At 36.9% G+C, this 16,233-nt stretch overlaps 2 protein-coding genes across 2 annotated transcripts; one reads left to right on the forward strand and one right to left on the reverse strand.

The window, feature by feature from the left end:
* The first annotated feature begins 9,881 nt into the window (after positions 1 to 9,881).
* On the forward strand, positions 9,882 to 10,298 carry LOC120014153 (uncharacterized mitochondrial protein AtMg00240-like). Its single transcript, XM_038866074.1, has one exon. The coding sequence runs from the start codon at positions 9,882 to 9,884 to the stop codon at positions 10,296 to 10,298; it is 417 nt and encodes a 138-aa protein (XP_038722002.1).
* Positions 10,299 to 15,189: 4,891 nt separating this feature from the next.
* LOC120014154 (probable terpene synthase 2) lies at positions 15,190 to 15,887 on the reverse strand. Its single transcript, XM_038866075.1, has 3 exons — positions 15,736 to 15,887; positions 15,497 to 15,635; positions 15,190 to 15,408 (listed from the first exon to the last, which is right to left on the reverse strand). Exons 1-3 carry the CDS (start codon positions 15,885 to 15,887, stop codon positions 15,190 to 15,192), a joined length of 510 nt encoding a protein of 169 aa, XP_038722003.1.
* Positions 15,888 to 16,233: the final 346 nt, after the last annotated feature.

Genomic DNA, 16,233 nt, shown 5'->3' on the forward strand with positions numbered 1-16,233 from the left:
GGCTGAAAATTTTTGATTTTTGATTTTTTTTTATTATTGTGAAAAAGGTGCTCGGGATCATTGTAGCCATTCCCGACTTGGCTGGAAAAGATTTTTTTGATTTTTTTAAAATTTTTTTTTTATTGAGAAATAGGTGCACGGGATCACTGTAGCCATTCCCGGCTTGGCTGAAAATTTTTTATTTATGCAGTGATGATGCATGCACTGACCTATTTTGCTCAATTATGAATGTCTCATGAATGAATGGATGCATGTTTTCTCATGGTTTTGCCATCCTCCAACATGCGTACAATTACGAATTGCTAAACCAAATTTGTTTCTCTGTCAGGGTTGACTTTCTGACTCACTGAGCTTTCAATGTATCTTCTCTAATCTGATTAGTGAAGGCCTTTTTCCGTTCTGGATCCCAGCTCTTGAGCTATCTCTTTTCCTTTTCCAATGTGCATTCCCATAATCAATTCATTTTCCCTGAAATTTGCATGTTCATACGCATCTGAATTCAAAGCTACCCATTTATCTGAATTTCCTTATTCAAATCTTTTTTTTTTTTTTTTTTTTTTTTTGCACGGCTTAGGAATGTGAGCTTCTTTTTCCTGCTAACACCTGCTTCAGCTTCAGGCTTTTCACTCAGATCCTTTCCAGCTTAGGATGCCAAAATCCATCAACTTCCTATCAAAAGTATTGTCCTCATGCACTGATTATATTTCCTGTCAAAACTTTGTCAGTGATAAATTCAAAAGTACAGCCGTGCTTGTCAATTATTGAAAGCAAATGATAAATTTTTTTTGGAGTATGAAATGAGAATTGAATTGGGATGTGGGAAAGGATACAACAAGCAACAAAATTGAAGAAATGAATTTCCTCACAATTTGTTTTTTGGAGTATCAAATGAGATTTGAATTGGGATATGTAAAAGGAGACTACAAGCAACAAAATTGAAGAAATGAATTTCCTCACAATTTTTATTGAAAAGGATGGGTGGTAATAAAATATTTTAGAATGAAATATGTACAAGAAAGTAGAGAGGTCAAAGGCAAGAAGGACAAACCGAACTTCCCCAAGATGAAATATGTGATAATTCAAAGATTGTACCAAAATTGCCCTAGTTTTGGTGTGCACCCAATTAACAATAATCAAATCTGACTTGTATGAGGCTATCTCTGAACCTTCCATTTCTGCCAACAAACTTCTTCTTCTATGTAACAGACTAACACCTTAGCAAGGTAAAATATCTGATGGTATCAAGAGCACCCCAAAATCTGCCCCAGTTTTGGGTGTATGTCCAATTAACTGATCTCCAACCCTTCAATTACGAAATTAATTCTGCACTCCCACCTATGTCAACGTGAGACAAGTTAACAGCCAACTCAGGCAATACTCATCAATTCAACAGATTCGTGATCCAACCATCTTGCAGCCCAAACTAAAATGCCCATAAGGGTTTTTTTTTTTTCCACTTTAGCAGAATTCTCTTTTTCTTCTTTATCTTTTTTGTTTTTTTTTTGTTTTTTTTGTTTTTTTTTTTTTTTTTTGCCCCTAATTTTTGCCTAGAGCGCCCTTGCGGGTTTTCACTCTAGCGGGTTTTTTTATATATTCCTAATTTTGCCTAGAGTACCCTTTCGGGTTTTCACTCTGGCGGGAATTTTTTTTTTTTTTTTTTGCTACCAATAAAACTTAACAACTTCATTGAAATTATCCCGAATGTGCATTTTGAGGGGTTCAACTTCAACTAGTGCATTCTCAACCTCTTGAACAATTTTTCCAGGTTAATCATGTAATCTTCCTCTTGCTTGGAATTAGCAATCATGTCATCCACATACACTTCAATGGAGGATAAACTCTTTGGCGACAATCTGTGGACCACTATGTTCTTATCAAGTTCTGCATACCCTGATATGATCATGCAAAAACATCTTGGTTCACGCAACCACTTTATCAATCTCTTTCTATCCTTTTCTTCCAGTGCTGCATCAATTCAAACTTCTTCTTTCTGATCTTCAACTTCCGAATTAACAACCTTAGCCATTTGAATTACCTTTTCTTTTTGGTTAAACTTGTCTCAACATTTCTGACTATATCTCAGATTTATCCTCAATGTTCAAGTCAAATTCGACATTGTTAATGGGTGCCCCAAAATCTGGTTCCTTCGGTTCATCTTTTCATTATCATCAATTTCAATCCTGCCAAAATGGAATTTGCAAGATTTGGAATTTGCAAGTAATGGACAAATAAAGGCAAATAAATGTGGAATGATGAATGTAACAAAGGCATCAAAAACACGGGAATTGGGCAAATAAATGTGGGAATGATAAGTGTAACAGGGCATCAAAAACATGAGGATTGGAAATATTGAACATGCAAAAGCTGTACTAGAGAAATTTATCAAAGTAAAGTAAAGACATGCTCATTATTAAAACCCAATCAATGGTCGTGAGCTGGATCCCAGATCGTAGTGCACATGGATATTACTCTTGAAGGTTGCTGACAGAATCTGACAATTCCAAATTGGTCCAGTTACTGAGCTTAAAACCTGAAGGCCATGGCAAGGCTTAACAGCAAAGTTTTGATCATTCCCCATAATAGCAACATGGAATCCCTCCAACTACTCACATAACTCCCCAAAATTTCTAGTGTTTGGACTTCTTTATCATGTCCATGACTGCGACCAACATGTGCTCCAGCCTTTGCTGTCCATCTTCTAGTGTTTGTAGCCCCATCTCTAGCCGGGCTATCGCTGCATGCATGCGATCTGATTGTGGAGATGCTGCAATTGCTGATGAGGAATCACCAGGTGGTGATGCTGAGTGACCTTCTTGGGTCTGCTTCTTTCTAGTAGCAGTTGTTTTCAAATGGCTGATGCTCTGACGCCATGTCCTTCTTTCTAGCAAGGTGACTTGATATCCCAAAGATGCTTGAGGCTGAGGAGGTCGAATGCCTTTGAACAAAAGCAACCTTGTGATAAGCCGTGGGAAAAATAACTTCCCCGCCTTTATTGGCTTCTTCTCGACAAAATCCTTGGCTTTGAAGATCGTGGCCAGATAGATCTTCCCAATATCAAACCACTGCCCTTTATACATAGAGTATAAGACTGACAAGAATTTTCCTCGTCGTTCTTGCTCATGGCCAATAGGGCACAGATTTTTCCTGACAGCATCATCCAGCAACCACATCTTCGAAGGCAAATAAGCACGGCGTGTAGCGTTGCTGAGCCTATTCTTTTTTCCTCCACACATATCATCAACAATTTTCTGCTTTGACGCACAGATTGGTTGTTGAGATCCAATGGGCTTATCATCTACTGGTGGATATCCCAAGCAGCGACACGGATCTGCTGTCGTGAATTGAACTTTCACACCAGCTAGAATGACCTGATAAACCAGTTGATTCCTAGTCCGCTCACTTCGTGGTAGCTCGATGAGAGTGTGATAGAAGGAGCGAACGATCTGAGGATACACCAGTAAGTCATTTTCTGGATCTGGATCTACTAAAAACAGCAAGGAATGCTCCCTCAAGCAGCGTATCGCCCATTTGTTGATTGCTTCTCGCTGTACCGTTTCATCAATTCTACACTCCGGAATAATTTCAGCTTCGTTGAACAACGCAAGCCTGGATTGTAATCTTGAGGCGATGGTGCGTGAGCGTCTCGGCATAGCTCTTGATCTTTGTGAGAGAAAACACACTTTTACCACAACTAATGGAGATGAAGATGGAGACGGAGATGAAGATGGCTCAGAGAGAAAACACGCTTTTGCCAGAAATGATTGAGATGGAGATGAAGATGAAGACGAAGATGGCTCTGCATATGCGAAGACATTCGCGGTGCCTGTCACATCAGTACTTACTTTACTGTCACCTTCCACTGTTATTTTCCCCGCTTGAGGACAACTCTTTTCTTCCTTCTTTTTTTTCAACTAGATAATAATAAAAACAAAACTGTCACACTCAACTGTTCATTTCCCGCTTGAGGACAAACTTTTTTTTTTTTTTTTTTTCAACTTAAATAAAAATAAAACAGAATAATAATAAAAAAAAAAAACTTTCACACTCCCCAAGAAATTACGAATATTTGCACAATGAGGCAGGGGACATAACAGACGATCAGGATTTAATCCCAGCAGGACCTTCTAAGCTGTCTGATAAGAGATTCCAACGGTGGTGGAGAACATGGCTCTAATGGTGATGGTGGTAGTGAAGGAGAAACTGACAGCGATGGGGGCGGAGAGCTAAGAGTGGAGGATGACGGTGACGGTGATGATGAACATAGATCACAAGTCTCCGGAAGCTTTCTCTTGTTGTTGATGCATCTCTCTTGGTTTCCGTCTCTGGTCATGTAACCTTTCAAGCGCTTCACATCTGACAACTTCACTGGCTTTACAATAAAATCCTTTGCTTCTTCTCCCAAGCATCTGTTGATCGAGTCACTACGTTCTCAGATGACATGATTACCACTGGAATCTCTCTCAAGGCAGACGATCCCTTGTCATTCCAGGAATACAGTAGTCGGTGATAATCAAATCCATCTTCAAACTATCAAACCCAACAGGACAATTATTCTCCTCGTCTAATCCCAGAAACTGAAGTATTCTTATTCCACTGTCCACTGCAGTTACTTTACAGGAAGTAATCTTGAGCAACCTTTCAATGACTGGTCTATTAACAAGGTTGTCATCGACAGCCAAAACGTAAACCTCCTCAGAATCAGACATAGAATGATCCATTCCCACTTGATCAACAAGAAAATTAAGAGTCAATTTCCTCACAAACTGCCCCATTATATTTTTTTGTTTTTCATTTTCATTGTTTTAGCAATTCACAACTGTAATCTTGTACTTTAAGGATGGCAAAGACATGAGTGAATTGGTGTTTTTTTTTTCTTTTTTCTTTTTTTTTTCTTTTTTTTTTCTTTTTCATGCATGACTATGAACTTATTTAGTTTGACAAAATGCAATGACTGTGCCTACGTGAATGCATGAGAGAAGAAACCAATAATGTAAATTACAATTAAAAATGTGTAAGACAAAACATCGACGACAAATGAGTAAATCACACAAAAATAGAATATGTCATTACACGGGATAACCTAAATTTCTGGAGGTTTCGGGCATGGATCTAGGGCTTTATAAAGTGCTTGGGTAAGTTTATCTAACTATTCTGCGAGGTCCCAGATCATGTTGCTTTTAAAATCCCAACTATTGGGACAAAAGCTCCTCTCTTAACTTTTAAGAGAAGTCGATCCGGTGAGGATATCTTCCACTACCAATGCGGAGACGGAATCTCACGAGAATAGTGGTCAACCCTCTCTAATACTAAAGGTAGAGCCCAGCTGGTAGGCTACAGTGAGTGTAAATGTATGAGATGACAAATACTTTACCACAACAAAATAAATCAACATCTCTGACATATAAAGGAAACAAACAATTAATCATACAAGAAGAAGTAACCGTAGCCAATCAATTTAATCATATGGGCTTGACCCTCTTAGGTTTAAAAAACCTGGTGTCCCCAGCAGAGTCGCCAGTTGTCGCAACCGGGGTCACGACGCGGACCGGCATTTGAGGATGAAAAATGTTTAGAGTCACCACCAATTGATTTAAGGTGCAATTGGACACCGAAAAGACCTGCGAACCAGAGAAAAGGGTACGGGGATCGATTGAGTGTGGGGAAGGTATTAGGCACCCCACAACTCCCGTTTGAAAACGGTTACCCGGATTAATCTAATGGCTATCTTATGGATACTTGCTCTTTGCAAGGTGTAATTGTTAAAGTTTGAATTATTACTTTCAACACACTTATCAACTTATGATAGTGTTTATTTGGAGACACACTACCAACTTTTGGTAGATTTAATTTAAAACACCAACTTATGGTGTTAATGATAAAATGTCCTACCAACTTTTGGTAGGTTTAATTTTAAACACCAACTTATGGTGTTAATGATAAAATGTCCTACCAACTTTTGGTAGGTTTAATTTTAAACACCAACTTATGGTGTTAATGATAAAATGTTCTACCAACTTTTGATAGGTTTAATTTTAGATACCAACTTATGGTTTATTTAATAAAATGCCCTACCAACTTTTAGTAGGTTTAATTTTAAATACCAACTTATGACATAAATGATAAAATGACCTACCAACTTTTGGTAGGTTTAATTTTAAATACCAACTTATGGCATAAATGATAAAATGACCTACCAACTTTTGGTAGGTTTAATTTTAAATACCAACTTATGGCATAAATGATAAAATGACCTACCAACTTTTGGTAGGTTTAATTTTAAATACCGACTTATGGTATAAATGATTATTTGGAAAAGTGTCATCTATCAATTTAACCTATTATTGCCAACTTATGGCAAATTCATAAATGAAATCAAATAAGGTTCATAATTCAAATAAAGGAAATCAACTTATGATTTCTTTAATTGAAATGACCTATATTCAACTTTAAGCCTATAAATTCATAATCCACACTTGTACAAATAATCCAAATAATAAATGTCGAAATTATACAAATCGACATGAATAAGATAAATTACACAATATGGGGGGGCCAAATATACACAAATTGCAATAAACCAAACAAAATCTTGAAATTGCTCAAGCCTCCATCAACTCGTCCAAATAATATCCAAGCCCGATCCCGATGGAGCCAAGCCCAATCCACGTAGCAAAATTCAACAAGAGGAAGGTCAAATAGGTATTCAAATATAATATCAAATTACTTCCATATTTAAAGATTCATATACACATATAAACATATACAATATCATACACAACCATATCATGTATGCACATATACATATATAAACACATCCACAAGCTGGTACATATACATATACAAACACAATACACTATACATATACGTGCATACACTCACTGTATATATATACACGCACAACACACACATTCACACACGATGCACACATATACACACGCCCACTGCATATATATATACGCACACACTGCACACCTATATATACATACGCTATACATATATATACACATCCATGTAAACACATATATATGCAGAGATCAATATATGCTTACACGGAATACAGGAAGCAAAATCCAAACATAGAGTCTCAAGTATAGGAGACAAAATCTCAATCACTCATTAACATATAACCAGCACAACAAACTCAAAATGGGAACCGAGACATGGATCTAAGAATATGGGTCCAGAAAATGGATCTAAGAACAAATCAGAAAAAGAACAGAATCACAATAGCATGGAGCATCGAGTACGAATGTGAATCCAGAGAAATAGGAAACAGTGCATCAAAAACACATACACAAGATAGCACCAAATCTAAACAACAACAAATGCATCTTTTAGAAGATTAAAACCAGAGGCAAAACTAGAACCCGCATCCTACTGCTCTGAAATAGAACCATAAACTCACAACAAAAGTGGAATCAAGAAAATGGTAGGGAAGTAAATCAAAGCATATGACTACCTTTTCCGATTTTGCTTCTCTCTTCTCGATCCGACGGTGGCTCTTCCCTCTTTTTCCTCTCACGGTTTTCTCCCACTTCCTCCCTCGGCTGCCTTCCTCCCCTCCTTTTTTCTTTTTTTCCGGGCTCAAAACCTCCCCCTTTCTCTCACGCCTCCCTCCTTCTTCTATTCTTCTTTTCTCCCCCCCAAAAACTTTTTTCTTCTTTCTCTTTTTCTTCTCCTTTCCCTTTTTCTTCTTTCTCTTTCTTTCTTTTCTCTTTTTCTTCTCCTTTCTCTTTTTCTTCTTTCTCTTTCTTTCTTTTCTCTTTTTCTTCTCCTTTCTCTTTTTACTTTCGGCTACTTTTTCTTATATATATATTTTTATTTTTATATGATATATATATATATATTATTATTATTTTTTGTATTTTGTATTTTTTTTTTGGCCGGACGAAAACCGGGTACTACAGGATGGGAGTCGTGGATAAAGGATTATATGACCTACTTGAAGATTTGAAACCATAGAAGAATGTTTTTGGATTTGTCAATGCAACAATGATAGGGAACATTTGGCACAAGAGATTAGGACATCCTTCTCCTAAAATAGCACAAATGTTAGATGCAGATTTTGTTAATGACTGTCAAGATTTTGATATATGCCCTCTAGCTAAGATGAAGAGAAGTCAATTTAATCTTAGCACAACCAAGAGCTTAGCTCCTTTCGATTTTCTACATGTAGATATTTGGGGACCAAATTCTGTAATTTCCATGGAAGGATATAAATATTTTCTGACTATTGTTGATGATTTTTCAAGAGCAACTTGGATTCTTTTAATGAAATGTAAGTCAGAAGTTAGATCTTATTTACAACACTTCCATAACTATGTAAGAAAACAATTCAACAAAGGGATTAAGAGTATAAGATCTGACAATGGACTGGAATTTAGTATCACAGATTTTTATAGCAGAGAAGGTATTATTTATCAAAAGACATGTCCCCACACACCCTAACAAAATGGGGTGGTAGAGAGAAAACACCAACACATTTTAAACACCAGCAGAGCCATCAAACTGCAATCTGGAATTCTAGAGAAGTTTTGGATAGATTGTGTTCTTACTGCAGTTCATTTAATAAACAGACTTCCTACTAGAACTTCAGATAACAAAAGTCCTTACCAAATTCTATATAATCAGGTTCCAAAATATGACAGACTTAAGGTTTTTGGATGTCTAGTTTTTTTTCAAAATTCTAAAACCTCAGAGCTCAAAGTTTGAATCTAAAGCAAGAAGTTGTGTTTTTCTAGGATACCCATCTCATGTAAAAGGATATAAGCTTATGGATTTAGAATCAGGTGAAATATTTATCTCAAGAGATGTGATCTTCAAAGAAGACAGATACCCTTTTAAGGAACATCAAAATGATGATCAGGACAACGTTAGTACTCAAGACACTGACAGAGCTATCATAAACAAATCAAGACCTATTATGGATACCACCAAGAGAGAAAGAAGACCTTCCACTTATTTAAACTCCTATGATTGCAATAATATCATTGATCATACTGCATATTGTAATATTTTACATTCAGAAATGCTTGAGAATCATAATTTGTTTGCAGCTTCTATAATTTCTCATCATGAACCTAAGAATTTCAAAGAAGCATCTAAAGTTTCACACTGGAATGAAGCAATGAACAAAGAAATAAGTGCATTACATGAAAATAACACATGGACAATAGTTAAATTACTAGAAGATAGGAAAGCTATAGGATCAAAGTGGATATACAAAATTAAATATAATCCGGATGGTACCATTGAAATGTACAAAGCTAAACTTGTAGCACAAGGCTACAATCAAACCTTAGGATTTGATTACCAAGAAACTTTCTCACCTGTTGTCAAGATGGTGACTGTGAGAATTTTCTTCGCACTAGCTATCTCTAACAATTGGTTTATACATCACTTAGATATACATAATGCTTTTCTCAATGGAGATTTACATGAAGATGTCTAAATGAAAATGCCTCCAGGTTTTGAAACTCATGACTCTAGCTATGTATGCAAGTTAAACAAATCCTTATATGGCTTGAAACAAGCTTCTAGGCAATGGAATATCAAATGCAAAAATTCTTTACTAAAGTTTGGTTTCAGACAATCCAAATGTGACTATTCTGTGTTTTCTTACACAAGAAAATGTTCTAAGGTCATTCTTCTACTCCATGTAGATGACATGGCTATTGGGGGGGAATGATTTAGATCTAATAAATAAGATCAAAAATTGCATAGCTTCCTGTTTCAAAATTAAAGATCTAAGAAACCTAAAATATTTCTTAGGATTAGAAATACATAAATCTGATCAGGGAATGACAATCAGCCAACACAAATATATATTTGATTTACTTGTGGACACTAAGTTCTGAGATTGCAAGCCAATCACCTCTCCTATGGATACAAATTCTAAAGTGGCAGGTGACAAAGGAGATCTTCTTGATGATCCAATGCAATATAGGAGACTAGTTGCAAAGCTCATGTACCTGAACTTGACCAGGCCAGACATCAGTTATACTATCAACACTTTAAATCAGTTCATGAGAAATCCAACAACAACCCATCTGCAAGCAGCTCAAAGGGTTCTCAGATACCTAAAGGGCACCTTTACTCAGGGCTTATTATTTCCTAGCAAGCAACCACATAATCTAGAAGCCTACCGTGATGCAGATTGGGCATCATGCTCAGACACAAGAAGATCAGTAACAGGATATAGCATAATGTATGGAAAATCTCTTATTTCTTGGAAATCGTCCAACAAACAGTTTCAAAATCATCAGCAGAAGCTGAATACAGATCAATGGCAGGAGTGACAAGTGAAATAGTTTGGATAAATGCCATACTAAATGAGTTATAGATGAAAATCAACAGACATATTCCTCTCTTCTGTGATAGCCAAGCCTCCATTCACATTGCTTTGAATCTTGTCTTTCATGAAAGGACGAAGCATATCAAAATCGATTGCCACTTTGTTCCCGAAAAGGTTGAAAAAAAATTAATTCAGCTGAAACACATATCAACGACTATGCAGCCTGCAGATATCTTCACCAAACCCATGACCGTTGCCCAGCTTCAGCTCTTCATGACCATACTGAACATCACTGAAATTCAGTGATCTTCATCTTGAAAGGGGGTGTTAAGTTATCTAAACGCTATCGTTTCTCAACGTCTACTGAACGTCGTCGTTTGCGTTTCTTCCTTGCCACAACCTCTTTGCTGCACGTGATTATGGCATCGTTTCATTCAAATTATTATGTCATGTCAATTATTTATTTATCTTTCTTTTATCTTGATGACTATTAGTCATCACTACCGTTGCTACTCTCTGTATTTAAGCTTGTCATTGTTACTGTTGCTTGGTAACTTGCAAATTTATGGTTCAATAAAATTTTTTCTTCTTCCATCTTCTATCTGCTCTTTGAAACTATTTCAGAGGTCACAGCAAACACATCATATCAAGTATTTTGCCGTTAGATTCCATATTAGCAAGCAAAAGGTGGACATTCAGTATATTAGCACTGAACTAATGCCTGTAGATCCCTTGATCAAAGGATTTTCGGTTATACAGTATAAGGGTCACGTGGACAATATGGGTTTTGTTAATTCATTTTGGTTTGATTAGCCACAATGTATGAATTTCATATTCTTAGTAATAAAATAAATGAAATTTTTGTGCACGTAAAGCTCATGTTAACTGATAAATAAAGTAGGACTCTAAATGGCTTATGGAAGTCATTTATAAGGATATATTTGAGGAGATGCATATATTGTAATACATGGAAGGGAGTGTTCCATTAATATAACCGCCAGGATTCGTCTTTGAACTCCTTACTTGAGTAAGTTTTCCATGACTGAAAATTGACAATTGTGGCCAGATTGTTGTTGTAATTCATCAGCTATTGGTAATTTGATTGTGCCATGTGGTGAGAGAATGTTAGCCACGTCTCTGATTATAGACAATGTTAATCACATATCTTATTAGGGACTTAAAGTGGCCCACCTGCCACATCAAATAGAGGTAACGACTAGTCAAAGTTGTTGTGATTAAGTGGCTAGAATTTCGGTTGTGATTGAGTAGTGGACAAACCCACTACAAGTAAACTTCTTTGATGGTAGGATGTAAAACAATCATTTGAATTTCAAATGTCCCTGGTCTAACACATATATATAGGTTTGTCACCACCATCAAGTCATACTTTCTGAAAAGGTATAGACCAGAAGATACTTGAGATATTATAGTGAGCAGAAGGGTGTTCTTTGTACCTGAGCTTTCTCTGGATATTTTCTACAAGAGGCTTGAACAACAACAATTGGAGGTATGTATTTATTCCGCAGCGTATAACATGACTCTGTTATTCTTTCACTCTCCTCCAACAAAAACTCCTCAGAACCTCCTTGAGGCACTTCTAGATCACGTCGTTATGAGAGGAGTTTCAACTAGAAGCATAGATCGGCGTCGTTGCACGAAGCTCCGGTGGAGGATTCAATTTTCGAACTTCACAACAGTTTGGGTAATCAAAACACACAAGTGAAAGGGGGAGATGAGAGATTAGACGAGAGTGAAAGGTAAATACGAAGATAGAAGCGGAGAATCCTGTGTTTTAGAGGACAGTCATGTTTGCTAAAAAATATAAAACGACTTTATTTTGTTTTCTATTTTCTAACTCATTTTCCTTCTTTTTTTTTTCTAAAATCATTACCAAAATGCGTTTTCTAGTGCATTTTCTATTTTTCTGAAAATGAAAACAAAAAATATCTAGAAAACACCTAAACAAAACGCATGCTAAATTTTTTAATCCCGATGGCTGGGGAAAGAGGTATGTAAGTTATCATAAAATGCAGGTGTCCGTATAAGGATATCTTTGTACAAAAAAATAACACATGATTCTATTTACATGTAATCAAGCCGATTAAGCATGCCACAGTTATGGAGAAATTTATTATGGATGTGTATTACTACGAAATTTGATTGCAATAGTTACTCAAACCCACAGTTTAAGACTCCGAGTGAGCGCGCCTTAACCATCAGGCCACGCAACCAGATGACAAACCTTTTAATGTAGATGATATATAGCCATATCATCCCATTAACAACTTTGGATTGTACTGTCAGATTTCCTAACCATGTGATGGAATGAACAGCATTGGATTTTATTGTTCGAAATTTTTCTGATCGCTAGTACTATTGAATAAAGATCAAAAAAAAATGTCAATTTCTATTGCAACTCTCCTGATTCCCGAACCCTCCCCTATCCAATCACTGCGAACCCTCCTCACTAAACTTGTCTCATAATATCAACCAAACAAGGTGTGTGCCATGTAATCAGCAAAAAATAAGAACATCAACCTACATTTTTTTTCCAATAAAAGATCGGTAAGGAATCTCAAAGTTCATTTATTCTTATAAAAGAAGGATGCTTTCATACACAAATTCAAATACGACTAACAATATTTGGACAACTCAACTGGCAAGATTCTCACCCGTTGATAACAAACGGAAAATTCAAATACCACTAACAATATTTGTGTTGGTTTTGACAGGGGGAAAGTATGGAGAGAACTCAAGAAAATTCACACACAAGTCTCTCTTGTCTATATCTTTTCCAGCATAGTACATACACATATATATATATATAAACAATACAACACATGCTCTTTACTTTTTATAATCTAAGAGCTTTTTAGACTAAGCTAGATAAAGGCAAACACATAGCACATCTCTCACACGTGATATACATAAAACACATGGACATACATTTGACACATACACACACATATGAAGCACACGTGTACTCTAACACTCCCCCTTGCTGCATATGCGTACAAATCTGTAGTCTAAGCTGGATACACCTCCAATCACAACAGTCTCCTCACACAAGCCTAAACACAATTACGGGTCTCTCATTAGACCTCAAACACGTGTAGCCAGCTAGGCTATCACCAGAAATTTGAGGCCTCCCGCTCCAAACGGGTTAAGTGAACAAGACACGTGAAGCTTTGCTTCGCTTCACCGGAGGTCCCAACAAAAAACTACTGTTCACCAAGAGTCTCCACTACCGACCTTACGCCGCTCAGTATTCCCGACTCGGAAAGATGAACTCTGCCAAGATTTCACACAAGCAGACAAATGGAGGAAATTCAACAACACCCGGGTCATCAACAACGATCTCAAACGACTACCAAAGTCCAACAACTAGCTAGAATACAACACAGACCACGGGTCACACCATATATTGTGCTACCATATACACACCAAATACAACTCCTACATCTCATACCACGGGGAACCACAAACAGACCACAAAAATTCATTTTCTTCATAAAAAATACCACAGATTGCAGTCACAAAGTCCGTGACATTTGACAGTGCTAGACAACTCCGCAGGTCAATCACACTATTCAGATCGAACCACCATGCGTCACAAACGTACTATCCGAAAATCAGCATAAGCGGACCATGGATCGGACTCCAAATAAACCAATTTCAGAACTGCAACCAGTGAAGAAACAAGTGTACCCCATCTATGGAACACCACCATCCGACCACCACACGAGCTTGCTGCTGCCTTCAACTACCAGGACTGATCCCAGCCATCACACAGCACCAACAGAAGCTCAAATCACCAGTAAAAACAACTCAATGATGACAGTTCCACTCTTTGATCAACACAAAAGAAAACAGATGGATATAAGTTGAAAAAAGAGGAAAAAATACAAAAGAAACCAACAAAGATTTACAAGCTTGCTGTTGCCACCACCACCCATAAGGGCAGTGGCAGCACAGCGAAGTCTCACAGGCCCTCTAAGAAACCGCTCCGATATCACTTGTTGGTTTTGAGAGGGGGAAAGTATGGAGAGAACTCAAGAAAATTCACACACAAGTCTCTCTTGTCTATATCTTTTCCAGCATAGTACATACACATATATATATATATAAACAATACAACACATACTCTTGACTTTTTATAATCTAAGAGCTTTCTAGACTAAGCTAGATAAAGGCAAACACATAGCACATCTCTCACACGTAATATACATAAAACACATGGACATACATTTGACACATACACACACATATGAAGCACACGTGTACTCTAACAATTTGGACAACCCATGAGTGAAGTCTAAATCATCTTTTTACAAACATAAACATCACGTACAACTTCAATCTTAAAGGACTAGAACCAATTGGCCTATATAGCTTCTTCCATTGGTATGGGGTCGACGAACAATGACTTGATGTAACCCTTCAAAGTCCCACTATTGGTGTATTTATCTTCATACTTGTAAAGGATTTCAATGACACGCGCAAGATTAACGAACCGGATTAGGAGATCCATGGAGACAGTAGTTGGTCTCATGCATTCTTCGTTTACATCTTTCCATGCACTTGCATTCGTTTTCTGAAAGTTGTTCTTATCGCCTCTCTCTCAGACGAGCCATATTGCTTCATATAGCATTTGATGTCAGTTGCGACATGTACCCTCTTTTGCTCAGCCTAGAAGTACAAATTATTGACATTTTTTTTATTACTATTAGTGAGAGGATAATGGAAACATAAAAAGTAGGTAGTTTGCAATCAGATCCCCTGAAGTTTGTTCTCATAGTATAAACAAGCTCTTCACGGAATCTAGTTGCATTTATCCTAATAAAAATTTCTTTCGCCATATCATACCCCCGTGATGTTATGTCATCCATGAGACGTCAAATAATTTGCACAGCCGTATCAATGTTTGGAAATCCTTTTAGCCAGTCAAAAGCCTCCATTGTTCCAATTTCTTCCATTCCAAGGAACGATGATATTGCAAATACATGATAACCACTTGAAATTAGGGCATTTTCCATGTACTCATCAAATGACGGAACGTAGCCTTTGTTCAGCCACTCTGCCTCGATATGGTATGCTTTCACAATTTGTATTAGCTAGTAACAAAACAATTATCAATGTAAGAAATACACAATAGTATCAACTAATTACATATGTGGTTGATAATATTGCTATTATACATACCGCATCCCTTGCATGGGATACACCATAAGATCTGCCTTCACTTTCTAGTTCAGTCTCAAGTTCCCCGTAAAGATTCAAAATAGTGCTATAAAGGAATTTCATGTAGTCCGGTAGTTCATCAATAGCATTAATGTCCCAACTAAAAAATTAGTGAACTTTTTATGCACATCAATTATACAACACATGTAGATAATCAGTAAACATGGACATATATAAAGAGTTAGCAAGAGGTATCAAACCTCTCAATTGCATCTGTCAATAGTCGAAGTTCGTCAATCGTAGCGTAGGAATCATACGTATCATCGATGATTGATATCAATTTGACAATTTTGGTAAGCATTATCTGAGCACTTCGGTATTGTGGCTCAAAGTAAACAGCATTAGTCCACATGTAGATTTCTGCAATTCTAGCTCTCGGATAAGAATATCGCGATGTGAGCTTCAAGTCCTCGAACCACCTACAAATGCAACAAAACTAAATTAACCTAAAGAATCTTTTAATGAAGTTACAGTTAACTTGTGTGTCGCAACCGGGGTCACGACGCGGACCGGCGATGAAAGGATGAAAAAGATTTAGAGTCGCCACCAATTGATTTAAGTGCAATTGGACACTAAAAAAAAAATGGTCTACGAACCAAAAAATGGGTAAGGGGGTCTATTGAGTGTGGGGAAGGTGTTAGGCACCCCACAACTCCCTAAAAGGTTACCTAGATTGATCTATGTGCTTTTTCTTGAAA

The sequence above is a fragment of the Tripterygium wilfordii genome, chromosome 14 (genome assembly GCF_013401445.1).
Source record: "Tripterygium wilfordii isolate XIE 37 chromosome 14, ASM1340144v1, whole genome shotgun sequence".
NCBI lineage: Eukaryota > Viridiplantae > Streptophyta > Magnoliopsida > Celastrales > Celastraceae > Tripterygium > Tripterygium wilfordii.

Coding starts and splice junctions, on each gene's coding strand:
- LOC120014154 (XM_038866075.1), bottom strand. CDS start 15,887: ATGTGGACTAATGCTGTTTACTTTGAGCCACAATACCGAAGTGCTCAG. Junction 15,636..15,735: donor TTGACAGATGCAATTGAGAG/GTTTGATACCTC, acceptor CTAATTTTTTAG/TTGGGACATTAATGCTATTG. Junction 15,409..15,496: donor TATCCCATGCAAGGGATGCG/GTATGTATAATA, acceptor TTTTGTTACTAG/CTAATACAAATTGTGAAAGC.
- LOC120014153 (XM_038866074.1), top strand. CDS start 9,882: ATGGATACAAATTCTAAAGTGGCAGGTGACAAAGGAGATCTTCTTGAT.